The sequence below is a fragment of the Bufo gargarizans genome, chromosome 4 (assembly GCF_014858855.1).
Source record: "Bufo gargarizans isolate SCDJY-AF-19 chromosome 4, ASM1485885v1, whole genome shotgun sequence".
Lineage (NCBI taxonomy): Eukaryota > Metazoa > Chordata > Amphibia > Anura > Bufonidae > Bufo > Bufo gargarizans.
Genome location: NC_058083.1, coordinates 439949014 through 439964655, shown reverse-complemented (window position 1 = coordinate 439964655; position 15642 = coordinate 439949014). Strand labels below are relative to the sequence as shown.

The window sequence follows — 15642 nt, the reverse complement described above, 5'->3', positions numbered from 1 at the left end:
GGGTTACAGGGTCCACAGGGGGGCTGCTGGGACAGACCAATGCAGGGGTTAATGCTCTGCAGGGACAGGGCAGAAACTGCAGCAGCAGGGGAAAGGGTACTGCAGGGTTGATTCAGGGGTATCAGGGCAGCAGACTGCAGCAGGGGAAGGGACAATGAAGGGGTTACTACTGCAGGGGAGCAGGGCACTGAAGGGGTTAATGATGGGGCTGGTTCAGGGCAGAAGGGTTAACAGGGGTAAATGCTGGGGACTGCAGCAGGGGAAGGAGGCAGGGATACTCAGCCAATCCATGACTTGGTCATCGATGAGCACTGTCTGCTCCCTCTCTCTTCTCTGGAGCTGCCTGGGATCTGAGCGCTGCCTGCGCTCTTCCTCTGATCAGGGTACTGGGGGTAGACTCTTCCTTCCCCCGAGCACAGCACTGCCTGCGCTTTCAAAGGGGGGAATCGTCTCTACTCAGCATCGGCGGGGCCTGTCTTTTCCTGAGCGCAGCACAGCGCTCTGTGTTTTCAGGGAAAGGGGTAGGGATCCCGTTCTGAGCAGCGCAGTGCCGCTGGGGTGTTTAAACCCTGCGGCGCTCGCTCCTGTTTTCCCACCCTCAGCCCAGTCCACGTGGGCTGGCGTGGTGATATGACGTCACCGTGCCAGCCCTCGCATCCTGGAGCGCGCTTCCAGGCAGGGGGACCCTTTGATAAATAATGCATACCTCTGGCGCTCTAATTACAGTGCCAGAGGTAAGAGGCACACAGGGGCATGGGAACTCTTTGTTCCCATGTAAATGTTAGGCACACCATCTCCGGTGCTGCTGGAGATGTTAACAAAGGGCAGAGGATATTTATTGATCCTCTGTACTTTGAAGAGGCAGAAACTGGACATAATTGTCCAGTTGTCGGTCTCTCCCTCCTGCAGGAACATTCCGGGGGGGGGGGGGGCATCCATGGGGGATCTTCTGGCCACATTTTAACTCTATATATATATTCATAGTTGCTTGGGGCACATCTATAAATATATATATATATATATATATATATAATATATATATATATATATATATATATATACAGTACAGACCAAAAGTTTGGACACACCTTCTCATTCAAAGAGTTTTCTTTATTTTCATGACTATGAAAATTGTAGATTCACACTGAAGGCATCAAAACTATGAATTAACACATGTGGAATTATATACATAACAAAAAATTGTGAAACAACTGAAAATATGTCATATTCTAGGTTCCTCAAACAACCACCTTTTTCTTTCATTACTGCTTTGCACACTCTTGGCATTCTCTTGATGAGCCTCAAGAGGTAGTCACCTGAAATGGTCTTCCAACTGCGGTCCAGCTCACCCCAAACCATCTCGATTGGGTTCAGGTCCCGTGACTGTGGAGGCCAGGTCATCTGGCGCAGCACCCCATCACTCTCCTTCATGGTCAACTACCCTTACACAGCCTGGAGGTGTGTTTGGGGTCATTGTCCTGTTGAAAAATAAATGATGGTCCAACTAAACGCAAACCGGATGGAATAGAATGCCGCTGCAAGATGCTGTGTTAGCCATGCTGGTTCAGTATGCCTTCAATTTTGAATAAATCCCCAACAGTGTCACCAGCAAAGCACCCCCACGCCATCACACCTCCTCCTCCATGCTTCACGGTGGGAACCAGGCATGTAGAGTCCATCCTTTCACCTTTTCTGCATTGCACAAAGACACGGTGGTTGGAACCAAAGATCTCAAATTTGGACCCATCAGACCAAAGCACAGATTTCCACTGGTCTAATATCTATTCATTTTGTTCTTTAACCCAAACAAGTCTCTTCTGCTTTTTGCCTGTCCTTAGCAGTGGTTTCCTAGCAGATATTCTACCATGAAGGCCTGATTCACACAGTCTCCTCTTAACAGTTGTTCTAGAGATGTGTCTGCTGTTAGAACTCTGTGTGACATTGACCTGGTCTCTAATCTGAGCTGCAGTTAACCTGCGATTTCTGAGGCTGGTGACTCGGATGAACTTATCCTCCGCAGCATAGGTGACTCTTGGTCTTCCTTTCCTGGGGCGGTCGGCATGTGAGCCAGTTTCTTTGTAGCGCTTGATGGTTTTTGTGACTGCACTTGGGGACACTTTCAAAGTTTTCTCAATTTTTTGGACTGACTGACCTTCATTTCTTAAAGTAATGATGACCACTCGTTTTTCTTTACTTAGCTGCTTTTTTCTTGCCATAATACAAATTCTAACAGTCCACCTGACTTCTCCACAACGCAACTGATGGTCCCAACCCTATTTATAAGGCAAGAAATCTGACTTATTAAACCTGACAGGGCACACCTGTGAAGTGAAAACCATTTTAGGTGACTACCTCTTGAAGCTCATCAAGAGAATGCCAAGAGTGTGCAAAGCAGTAATCAAAGCAAAAGGTGGCTACTTTGAAGAACCTAGAATATGACATATTTTCAGTTGTTTCACACTTTTTTGTTATGTATATAATTCCACATGTGTTAATTCATAGTTTTGATGCATTCAGTGTGAATCTACAATTTTCATAGTCATGAAAATAAAGAAAACTCTTTGAATGAGAAGGTGTGTCCAAACTTTTGGTCTGTACTGTACATTGCCATGTAGCTTTCAGTGTCGTCTGCGGGTGTCATCTTAGGAATCGCCGCACGGACTGCCTTCCGGGCATCGTGGAAGCTCGGGGTCGCTACTGCTGTCTGCAGAGCCATCACATGTTGTAGAATCAACTGGCTGGTCTCTTGCTGCTGCTTGTTAGCCTTCTGTTGTTGCAGGTTTGTCTCTCGCTTCTGCAGATTAGCCTCCATGAGGGCCTTCACAACACCCTCCATTTTGTCATGGGACACGGGTTGTAATTCCGCTGGTTTGATGTATGTCATACAACCGTGCCCAAAAATGCGAACCAAAAAATATTTCGGCATTCGCGCCAGCCTCACTACTTTTGCCCGTATCCTCCACCAATTGCGGGGATTCGCTCTGGTAGACAGCACAAGCGAACGCAGTATAGAGACAAAGACCAGTTTTTAACTCAAAAAGTGTTTTAGTCACACTTATGGCAACAAAACAGTACGACAGTCCATATGTAGTTTTGGTGTTCGTTCATACCTAGACATTTCATACAGCAAAACAGCCACCTGTTATCCTAGGTGTTAGTTCACACCCGATCGGCATTGCTCAGGACAGAGCAGTACTCCCAAACTCAGGCCTCCAGCCTAGCACACGGCTCAGATCCGAATCAAGTGATTGCCAGAGCTCCTCTGTCAGAGAGAGAGGAAATTACCACCAGCTGACACTGCTGGCTGTTTTTTTTTTTTATATAGGCCAGTCAAAACCCGGCCTGGAACGTGGGGAGTAGTCACCCACCCAGCACTTTGACTACTCCCAGTAAGAGCCATCCCGGATAAGCTTGTAAGCTTTAGTATAGCTGTAAGCTATTACAGCTATACTAAATAGCATGGTGTCAAACAGCAACTGCTATTACTTCACTGAGGCCAGGAACCTCTGTGACACATACCTTCCGTCAACGAAGGTCCCTTGCTACAGTGGCTAGACACATGGAATGCAACAATTGTAGTCCATGTCCTGTATATGCCCGTGGGTTGTGACTTCAGCCTCAGTCTGTGTGCAACAGACTAATGGGTCCTACAGGAGGTGGCCACGCTATTTAAATATATAACAAAGTTTTTCAAGGGTCATGCGACCAAAGCGTGGCTTGAATCACCTACTGACTAACTTTTTATTTTTAATGCATAAAACTTATACTTTTATTATTGCTATTTAAAATTTAACACTCTAAATTATGTTTAAAAATCCTCAAGATGAGCGGTGAGAACTGATATGTAAGTTTTGTGTACCTCTGCTCAGTATACACCACTAGGTGGGATAGCCCTGATAACGTTCTCAGGGCTTACCCAATTTCCTAAACCTTTTCAGCAACTTTATGTTTAGTTGCACGTGTGTCTCTGCTATGGAGACTCACTACGCTCATCTGACTCTAAAATCTAAAGTGTTCCTGCTTCCCTACATGTTTCGCCAAAACTTCGGCGTCCTCAGGGGATATGCAGCATATCAACATTAAAATAAATAAATGCTTGAAATAGATCCCTTTGTGTGTAATGATTCGTAAATCTTCCAAAACAGTTCAACATAGTAGGTATATGCATTTTGGAAAGTTGCCTCAAAGGGGTTATACGACTCCTCTGGATAGGTCATAAGCATCTAATCAGTATGGGTCTGGCATCTGGAACCCCCACTGATCAGCTGTTTGAGAAGGCCCTGGCACTCTTGTAAGCCATGTGGCCTTCTTGCAGCTTTTCCTAGACCGTAGACATCACAAGCATCGTGTGGCTTAGACACAGCTCAGCCCCATTCACTTGAATGGAGCTAAGCTGCGCATAAGCCTCATGATGATTTTAACGTCATTGGTGTAGGGTAAGCTTAAAAAATGTCATGGTAGTCACAGGAGCATCGGGGCCTTCTCAAACAGCTGATCAGTCGAGGTCCCTAGTGTCGGAACGCCACCTATCAGATCCTGATGACCTATACAGAGGATAGGATAACTCCTTTAGTCATAATTTGATGTGAACATGGTACAACTCTCATCCTAAAACCGAATGCCAACCCAGACATTAGTTAGACACGCGTTCACATAATGATATAATTAAAATGCATACAAGGGTGGGGACCTTAGTAGAATTATTTTTAAATTTGAATCCTATTGGGTTTTTACTTTGGACCGTGGGTTACCCAAAGGACTTAACAATAGACATGATTTGATTTATGAATATTAAAATCAAATAATAAGTGTGGGTATTTTGATATTTTGATTATCCCTCCTTAGATAAGACAGCTCCTGTGTATTTAGGTTTTTGTATTTGTGTCTTATATATGCATTATAATTCTATCAATATGTGAACACATGAGCTCAAATGATGTCTGGGCTTTCATGTGTTTTTAAAAGAAGAGTATTAGCATGTTCAGATTAGGTTATGATTAAGGCAACTTGGTAAAATGCATAAACCTGCTATATTGCACTGCTGTAGAAAATTTTAAAATGGATAAAAAATAATTCTGTGGATACCACATTGTGCTGGAAATTGTTTCTACTAGTGGGCTGACCTCACGCTAAAAGTTCCATGCATGTTGGTTTCTGTTCTGCAGTAGGTGATCCGACAAACTTGTTTGCTTAACTTCAGTCCTTAGGTACACTTAACAGGACTTGATTTTAGTATGTCTGAAAAAGGGAAGACGTGGCTATTCCTGGTTCAGTTCTATACAGTAACTAGCAGAAGGACTCGGCTTTGCACGGATATATTTCATGTATTTCATTTAATGTTTGTATGATATCAACAGTATCCACTATAACAGTGACATCTACAGTACCCCGCCCCCTTAACAGTGACCTCCACAGCCGCCCACCCCTTAACACTGACCCCCTCCACAGTGCCCCGTCTTCTTAAAATGGGACCTCCACCCCCTTAACTTTGACCTTCACAGTAGCCTATCCCTTTAACAGTGAGTTTTACAGAACCCCACCCCCTTGACAGTAACCTCCACAGGTGCCCGCCCCCTTAACAGTGACCTCTACAGCACCCGCCCCTTAACACTGACAAAAGGTTACAGTCCACTTAACTGACCCCCACCATTCCCGGCCTCCTCAACAGAGTCCTCCACATCGACTGCCCATTTAACAGTGACTGCCACAGTACCCCGCTCCCTTAACAGTGACCTCACAGTACCCCACTGCCTTAACAGTGACCTCACAGTACACCGCTGCCCCTTTAATAGTGGCCTCCACAGTCCCCTCCTCCCTTAACAGTGACCTCCACAGTGCCTGCCTTTTTAACAGTGACCTCCACAGCAGCCTGTCCCCTTAACAGTAACATCCACAGTGACCTCCACAGTGGCCGTCCCTTTATTAGTGACCTCCACAGTACCCTGTTTCGTTAACAGTGATTTCCACAATAACCCACCCCCTTAACAGTGAGCTCCACAGAGCTCCATTGCCTTAAAATTTTACCTCCACAAAACCTCGCCCCCTTTAACAGTGACCTCTATAGCACCCCGCCCCTTAACACTGACCTCCATAGCGGACCTGCAACACGCCAGACCTGCAGGGTATAGACGAAGTGAGGTCACGGTTATGGGCAATCGAGGGTACTCACTGTATTGGAGAACCCTGGGCAGGCGCGTGGCAGTGAAGGAGAGGTAGACACGGTTCCTCTGGGGCACACTCTGTATATAGGGACCAGGCCTGATGGTGGATGAGGTGCCCTGGATGTTATGGGTATTTTGAGTGCCTGGGGCAAGGTCCCTGTTGTATTCGTGACGCCAGTGCCTTTGGACGGTGGCACGCCGGTTGGTAGTTGGAATGATGGAGGTACACAAGTAGAATAGTGAACCAAACGTAACTTTACTGAACAATGCAACTTTGTACAGCAGGTAGTAGTACAGTCTTTCAATCACAGTTCCACAAGTAGGCTTATTCACAAAATGGCAGGCAATATTTATGCAAGATACGCAGAGGGTAAATTCACAAGCACTCAGCAGCAGGTTGTACCTTTCCTCAGAATAAATGTACACTGTCCTTTCTAGAACTCCTGCTCTGGCTTTATCTCCCAAGGCCCGGATGCCTAAAGGGTGGCTTAAATCCTTGGTTATTAGATTCTTGCTGCACTTTCTAGTTTCATCTGCCCATCAGGGTCACTTAGCTTACCCTGGATCGCCCTCTCTTGTAAAGTGGATGACTGTGGGTTTCTCCCAGGAGGTTGGGTCCTGCAACTGGGGTGTCTTCAGAGCTAACTAAGGCTCTCTTGTTCTCAGGCAGGCTGGAGCTTCTCACTAGCCTCCTGGACATCACTAGCAGCCAGGGCTATCCAGCTGCATGTCAGGAGCAGGCTTTTTAACCTCTGTCTTCTCAGACTCCTGACTCTGCACTCCCTCTCCCTGTCTGGGCCTGGACATTTATACTAGGGGCTCCCTATCTCCCTCTAGTGTCTGGGATGTCTAACTACACCCAACTAGGCCTGCTGTTGCATCAAACAGGGGTACATTGCATATAACAACACATTAAAACATACATTAAATGCACAATTAAACATGACATTTCTGTTCCTTGTGAGTAGGAGTAACGCGCACACCAATTGACCCTTGTGTAGTGCCCACCCCTACCTAGTGGGACACTACAGACCTTCTCCTTAACTGTGACCTCTACCGTTCCCTGCCCCCTTAACAGAGACCTCCACAGCGGCCCGCCCCTTTATCAGTAACCTCTACAGTATCCTGCCCCTAAACAGTGACCTCAATAGCGGCCCACTCCTTTAACAGTGACCTCCACAGTGTCCGGCCCTTTATTAGTGACCTCCACAGTACCCCATCTCCTTAACAGTGATTTCCACAACATTTTTGCTCCCTGAGGCGAAAACTGAAATGGTGCCCCCTCAATGCCAATTTCTTAACCTAACACCTATGCCACAATTAACTCGCTCATTCCCCATGGCTCTTCCGCTGCCCCCTCTTGTCTCTACCTAGTGCTGCCTGAGGCGATCGCCTCACCTGGCCTCATTGGTGGTGCGCCCCTGACCTCGCCACTTACTGTGGCCTCTACAGCAAACAGCCCCTTAACACTGACCTCCATAGCGGACCATCCCCTTAACTGTGACCTCCATGGCAGCCTGCAACTAGGGTGGCCAGAGGTCTGGTTTTAGGCTGGACAGTCCGGCTTTCAGACTCCGTGTCTTCCGTCCGGCGCAGGGCCTGGACGGACACAGGGATGTCTTTTTGAACAGCTCACTCTCAGACAGCAGCACTGTCCTGTCCGAGCGTGAGCTGCAAGTCACCCTCCCTTCTATCCCTGCAGCTGACAGAAGTAGATTTTTACCTTAATTTTTTCATTCCCCATCGGCTGTGGAGTGGGGGGGGGGGGGGGGGCGTGACTTAACCAAGTTGGGGCCTTGTCTTAGTGGGACACTGGGGGGGTCTGTCTTTTGATGGTGGCCTGAATGGCCACCTTATCTGCCCCCTGAACTGTGACCTCCACAGCACTCCGCTTTCTTAAAGGGGTTCTCCAGGAATTAAGAAAATGAAAATACCTAAATATTACTTTATTATAAATATATTCCCCAAGTGCCTTGCTCACACTTCAGTTATTTGATCAGTTATTTCCATCAGTTATTGGGAGCTAAAACCAGGTGCGGGTCCAAAAACACAGAATGGGTGAATATCTTTTCATTATACCTTATCTCTGAGTAGCCTTTACTCCTGATTTTGGCTCACAAAAACTGATGGAAATAACTACTGACTAAATAACTGATATTTGAACTGGCTCTCAATTGTGCTGGAAAATCACTAGATGCAATTTGCTTCAAAATGTGCCAAAATTGTAGAAAAATAATGGATGTGCACAGTCAATAGTGAATTTGGATCAATATCTGCAAAGTGATTTAGGATTTCAGTCACACTTTTATTTTTTGCCTGAGATACACTTAAAGGGGTATTCCGGTGGGTAAACGTTATCCCTTATCAACAGCAAAAGAGATAACTATCAGATCTCATGATCGGTGGGGGTCCCAGTGGTAGGAACCCCACCGATCATGAGCATGGTGACCCCATACACCTGCAGGTCAGCTGCTGCTCCCCTGAAATGACCAAAGCAGCCAATCGCACAGGTGGGCAGCCTCTCCATTTATTTCTATAGGCGTTCCGAGCAGAGTACTCGGCTATCTCCAGAACTCCCATAGAGTGGGTGGATAGGGGATAACTTTTACCTCTCAGAATACCCCTTTAAATATATGATTTTACTGCAACAGAATATATCGGAAATGAAGGTGGCATTTGAAGAATTAACTAAATACATTATGGTTAACACAGCTACTGGCAGGAAGTAGCTTTTTCACATGACAGAAACTGAAGGGAAGAGAAATGTGGAACATAAATGATTGCACTTTCAAGAGAGAGACTATACACAAAAACTACACAGGAAAGCTGAGAGTAATACATAAGAAAATTGCATCAAGAATGTCCACTATGTACTATGTGTTAAAAGAGGTCCACTTAACATATCGTCAATTATCATTATTGTGTATCCAAGCAAGCAAAATATTGTGTAACACAACAAGAGATTTAAAGGGGTTGTCCAAGTTATATTTATTGATGACCTATCCTCAGGATAGGTCAACAATATCAGATCGGCTGGGGTCCGACACCCCTGCCGATCAGTTGTTTGAAGAGAAGGCACGCGCCGTGCCAGCGCTGCCTCCTCTTCATTGTTTACCTGCTCGCCGTTGCATCTGTAGCAGTGAGCAGGTGTAATTACACCCAAGCTGATCCGTACCATCCGACCCGCTGATCGACGGGGGTGCCAGGTGTCGGACCCCAGCCAATCTGATATTGATGACCTATCCTAAGGATAGGTCATCAATAAATATAACTTGGACAACTCCCTTAATAAATAGATATGTGTACCTCCAGATAAAAATAAAAATGCATTATGAAGTATATATTTTATTTTATATGGCAAATTCCCCAGAGTTAAGAAAATTCTGACAATGTTTCTAACTGCTGTTTCAAACAGCAGAGACCTGCCGCTAATTACCGTGACCGACAATAATGCCGATCGCCGTAATTAAAGGATTTAGATGCCATGATCAAATTAGATCACGGCATCTAAAGTGTCAAAAACTGAGGACAATAGGGATGTCGGTAGCTGCTTTGAATGTTGTGAGTCTCGCTGACAAGACCCACAGTATTCATGCTGCAATTCTTATTTTGGCCACCAGATGGCAGGCCAACTAAAGAAATTAGCAATTGACAGTAATACATTCATTTTAAAAATACACGATGGTTCAAAATGAAAAATTTAATAACACATTTTATAGGTTCATATATGAGCTTCAAATTCATTACGAAAAATTGTAATTTTTAAAAAACATATATAGAAAAAAATAAAAAATATATAAAAGTCAAACGAAATACCCAAAAATGCTAAAAAAAAAATGAAATACCCCAAAATATAAGTATAATGGGTATCACCGTGACTAAAACTGCCCATACTATTCAAATATAAAAATATTTTTCCAATACTGCGAATGGCGTAACGGAAAAAAAAAATTTCATGGCTTTTCTTACCCAAAATTATGTAATAAAGTGTGATTAAAAAATCACAAACACTCCAAAATGGTATGAATAAAAAGTACAGAAAAAAGAGCCCTATTCATCTCAGTAGACATAACTATAAAAAGTTATGGGGGGGCAGAATATGGTGTTGCATATTTTCAAAATGTAAATTTATTCCTACACTATTTAGAAATAAAAAAAACTATACATATGGGGTATCATTGCAATCGTACGGACCCAGAGAATTAAGAGCATGGGTCACTTTTGCCTCAAACAAAACACAGTGGGAACAAAACACGTAAAACGGTGGAGGAATTCAGTTTTTTTTCCTATTCCAACCGATTTTTTTTTTTTTTAAATACCGCTTCCCACAACATTGTATGCCATGTTTATGGTGGCATTAGAAATTACAACTTGTACCACAAACAATAAGACCTCATATAGCTATGTTAATGGAAATATACAAAAGTTATGGCTCAAGGAAGATAGGGAAGAAAAATTAAAATGCAAAAATGAAAAAACCTCCAGTAGTGAAAGGGTTACGACTGTATATTTGGATCCTATTTAAAGGGATTCTGTCACAAGGTTTCACCCATTTAAGATAAAAATATGCTTATGTTCAGGGTGCCTTCACGATTCCTAGTGTGGTCTTATAAATGTAATCTGTAGGCTAATTTTGATTAAAAAAAACGCTATTACTAACCTGTCAATCAAAAAAATAAGGCACCCGCCGCCGCTCGTGCCCAGCACGCCTTTCCCAACCTCAGCACCGCCTCATAATCTTCTGTGACACCTCCCGCTCTCCCTCCCTCCCCCCTCCTCCTGCTGTAACATCGCTGTGACGCCTCCCCCTCCTCATGCTGTAACATCGCTGTGACGCCTCCCCCCTCCTCCTGCTGTAACATCGCAGTGATGCCTCCCGCTCTCCCTCCCTTCCCCCTCCTCCTCCTGCTGTAACATCGCAATGTTACAGCAGGAGGAGGAGGGGGAGGGAGAGCGGGAGGCGTCACAGCGATGTTACAGCAGGAGGAGGGGGGAGGCGTCACAGCGATGTTACAGCAGGAGGAGGAGGGAGGCGTCACAGCGATGTTACAGCAGAAGGACAGGGGAGGCGTCACAGCGCCTAAGTCATTCCTGTGTTGCCTTGGCTGTGTACTTAGGGTCATTGTCTTGTTGGAAGGTGAACCCTTTGCCCCATTTGAGCTCCAGAATACACTGAATCAGGCTTTCATTAAGATTATCTCTGTACTTTGCTCCACTTGCTTTCCCTCAAGCTTGACCAGTCTCCCTGTCCCTAGCACTGAAAATACACCCCCTGCAGCATGATGCTGCCACCACCATGCTTCACTGTAGGCATGGTATTGTGCAGGTCATTAGCAGTGCCTGGTTTCTTCCAGATATGATAATTAGAATTGAGACCAAAAAATTAAATCTTGGTTTCAACAGACCAGAGAATCTTGTTTCACACAATCGGAGTCCTTTAGGTGCTTTTTTGCAAACTCCAGATGGGTTTTCCGGTGTCTTTTACTGAGGAGAAGCTTTTTCTGGCCACTCTGCCCACAAGCCCAGATTGGTGGAATGCTGCAGTGATGGTTGACCTTCTAGAAGTTGATCCCTTCTGCACACAATATCTTTGGAGCTCAGCCAGAGTGACCATTGGGTTCTTGGTCAGCGCTCTCACCAAGACCTTTCTCCCCTAATTATGTAGTTTGGTGGGGGTGGCCAGCTCTAGGAATAGCTGTGGTTGTTCCCAAATTCTTCCAAGAATTATGGAGGCCATTTTGATCTTGGGAACTTTCATTGCAGCAGAAAGTTTTTTTGTACCCTTCTCCAGATGTGTGCCTCTACACAATCCTGTCTCTGAGCTCTACAGGCACAGGTGGGATTTAAATTATAAACCCACCCGAGGCCGTCCGAAAAGGAAACTCAATAAGGTGCCACTCCCTGGTGAAAATAGGTTATAGAGACTGTATTGAATAGTATATACCGTAAATGGACAGATGTTCAGTTGGCACCAGTGTGGAATGAGACAAAAGCCTACTGGAATAAAAGAAATCAGTGTACACTCAATTCACAGAGGGGTGGTCAACAGGATAACCTCAAGACACCTGAGACTTTTAATCCCCCTGGCCAGGATCGCATGAAGAAATCTTGATGGCAGCCCATGCCTGGAGGCTTCTTATCAAACACTTTATTTCACACAATATATGGCCCATATATTCTCATAGTCTCAGGTGTCTTGAGGTTATCCTGTTGACTACCCCCCTGTGAAGTGAGTGTACACTGATTTATTTTATTCGATTAGGTTTTTATCTCATTCCACACTGGTGCCTACTGAACATCTTTCACCAGGGAGTGGTGCCTTATTGGGTGTTTCATTCAGACGGCCTCGGGTGGGTTTATAATTTAAATCCCTTTTATCCCCCTTTTATCTACGTTCACTGGGGTTGAACCCAGGTTCAATCCCACCAAATACCTGTGCTGCCTTCCCAATATAGCAATTAGTAAAGTGATCTTCTACGTGTATCCGCTCATCTTTTATCATTTCTTCCCTTGACTCCACCTTCTTGGCGCCTTGTAGTGGGAGATACTTTTTTCCAATCTGGGCCAATTATCCGTAATTGGTACCTCACACTATAACCCTCTATTTTTGTTATCTTTTCTTCTCTCGACTGAGCTCTACAGGCCATTCTCTCCTCCTTATGGTTTGGTTTTTGCTCTGATATGCATTGTCAGCTGTGAAACCTTGTATATAAAGGGTGTGTATTTCCAAATCATGTCCAATTAACAGAATTTAACAAAATATGCATTTCACAAGGGTGAAAAGCTGCTTTTGATGTGATGCTGTGACAAATATGGTTTGTTGAGTTGAGGGTCTTGTGTATGTTCTATAACATTTGGTTTAAAGACAGTTACATAGACAATTTGTATATGTGTAATACTGCCCATTACTTACAGAGTTAAATGTTATAATTTCTATGCATTTTTAAAACTACTTAAAAAAAAGTAATTCCCATTATGCTACTACTTAGGCACCTTTTCTTGCACCTTCATCTAGGGCAAACTGCATGGAAGTAAGTGTCTATCTATAATGGACAATACTGTCTCATATGATTTGCGGGAACATTCCTGATCATCCATTTGCGGTCATCTTTTTATTTACAGCCAGCTTTCACCACTTCAAATGAAATTACTGCTGCAAACAAAAAAAAGTCACCTTTACTTCTTTAAATGAAAAATATACTCCATCTAAAATTAACTTCACCCCCAAAACAGATTGAGTTTAAGAAACACATTGACTACTAAAAGAGAAGCATTTTCTTCAGTTAACCGCCTTGTACTCAAGCAACCATGTTTGTCATAAATCCTGTTTCATTTTTGATTTTCATGTAGTATTAAATAATTTTCTGGTCTAATGAACACACTGGTCATGTTGTAGCTAGGAGTAAACACACAACTTGATCTATTTCATGGCAAATGAAATTCTCATAAAAATGTCAGTATTCAGAATGCCTGATTCATCAAGAAATAGAAACGAACTGCAAATGTAGCACTTAACTGTAGCTTCCTCATTTGCCTGTGTGTGCAGCATAGATTGTTCTTCTCACAGACCCTCCTTTTCTTTTAACTCCAGCCTCCTCCATAACAAGCACAATAAGAAATTTCCTCTCTATCTTGCTTTCCTCTGTCCATTTCCTGTAGGTTTCCTTGCGGTCAAAGCAAAGGAGGAAATCTAGAGGTAAGCAACAGCTATATTTTCTTATTTTTGTAGAAATTGTATTTGCCCATGTATAGTTTGTGACTCTGCTTTGGAGCTCTACATGGGTTAAGCTAAGTAATATAAAAATAGAACTACTTACCTTGAACACAGTTTTATCTGTAATGTACTGCTATTGCCTAAACATGGGAAATGTACATACTGTGTTCATCCAGTTATCTCCATAGACATATAATAGAGTTAAAACAAATACAACAAATTGCAGATGAATACACCGTTTGTGGGTTGGATGGTCATACAAGCATGATCATTGTACATTTATACTTTTAGTACTAAGTTGTGGAAAACAATGTGTTCTGTCATTTTATGCCTATAAACAACATTTATATCTGACAGTTGTATTATGATCAGTGATGACATCTTTGAAAATATGAATTGTATGAATCAGTACGATATTAGTCTATTCATTGGTAATCCTGAAGTGATTTTCCTTATTTATTGCACAGTCAGTATATTCAAAATGAGTCGTAGAAGAATCTCATGCAAAGAATTAGGAGATGCTGATTGTCAAGGATGGTTGTATAAGAAAAAAGAAAAATCATTTCTTGGCAACAAGTGGAAAAAGATTTGGGCAGTTTTGAAAGGTTCATGTTTGTACTGGTATACCAGCCAGATGGTAAGTGCACATTTTTACTACTCACTTTTTTATATCACTAATGGAAATGTTAAAACAAAAATCGAATAAATAATAATGTAGATTCCATTTAATGTGTTCGGTTTCCTGTATTCTTAACATTACTGAATGGTGATTGCATAAATATAATCTTATGGTTATATATTATGGATATAGAGAAAAAAAGACAATGCAACAGCACTCACTTCCTGAACTTTATGGCGGCACAGGTAGTATTTAGTGTTAGGTTACCGTCTTACAGAGATCACCTTGACGTTTGGCAGACGGGCCCAAATGGTTTTGTACAAAATGCATTTGCCAAGCATCTCACTTTATAAATAAGTGTAGCATTAGCACTATTAAAACTATATTTTTTGTCACTATGGCATTATTGTACTTTATCTGGTTTGCAGAGTGCTGCTGCATTGTCTTTTTTACTCTGTTTTCAGCCATGACAGCGTGCACCTGCGCATTGGGATGTGCTGACTGACCCCCTTTTCTTTGCAGATATATATTATGGATAGAGATGAGCAACGTTTTCAAAAATCTGATTTGGCTGCTTTGTCGGGTTACTTCGTAACGAATCGCATTCAATTGTATGGAGTGAATGCAATGACGAGAAATGGCGATCGCACCCCCCCATCATTTAACCCCTCAGATACTGCGTGCAATGCTGATGGTCATCTTATGAATAGCATGCATAATCATATGTGTACATTGTAATTACCCCCGCAGCATGTTGTCCTTTAATCATTTTATTCCATGCTTACTTTCATTTTCAATTTTTTATGGTAATACCTCTATCCCTTAAAGGGGTTATTCAAGGTCTAAAACAAGCCCCCCAATTCCAGGCTCCTAATATATATATTATACTTACCACGCTCCTGTCTCTGTTGCGGCCTGCTATTGGCTGCTTCCCCCGTTGCCGGATGTTTTGATCCATGCAACAGGGAGATGCAGCAGCAGATGGAAGCTCTCATTGCTGGAGCGCTGGGAGCTGCGGTCCTGTCACTCACCGCTCAGCTCCCAGCACTCCTCCCCTCCTTCAGACCCGGGCGCACAGAATGGTGAAGCAGGAAGATTTCTCCATAGTCGACCAGCCTGTGTGGGCGGAGCCTGTAGCCCAAAAATCT

The 15642-nt window shown here is 43.5% G+C and overlaps 1 protein-coding gene across 4 annotated transcripts in view; it reads left to right on the top strand.

Annotated features, from left to right (window-relative positions):
• Nucleotides 1–15642, top strand: part of IPCEF1 (interaction protein for cytohesin exchange factors 1) — a 493239-nt gene that overhangs the window by 218745 nt on the left and 258852 nt on the right. For all 4 annotated transcript variants that reach the window (XR_006388642.1, XM_044289604.1, XM_044289605.1 and 1 more), the window contains exons 3-4: nt 13821–13857; nt 14343–14512. Coding sequence is in view for 3 of the 4 variants with exons in the window: in XM_044289604.1 (XP_044145539.1) it covers nt 13821–13857; nt 14343–14512 (207 nt within the window). In the remaining variant the exon portion in view is untranslated. The remainder of the gene's footprint in view (nt 1–13820; nt 13858–14342; nt 14513–15642) is intronic.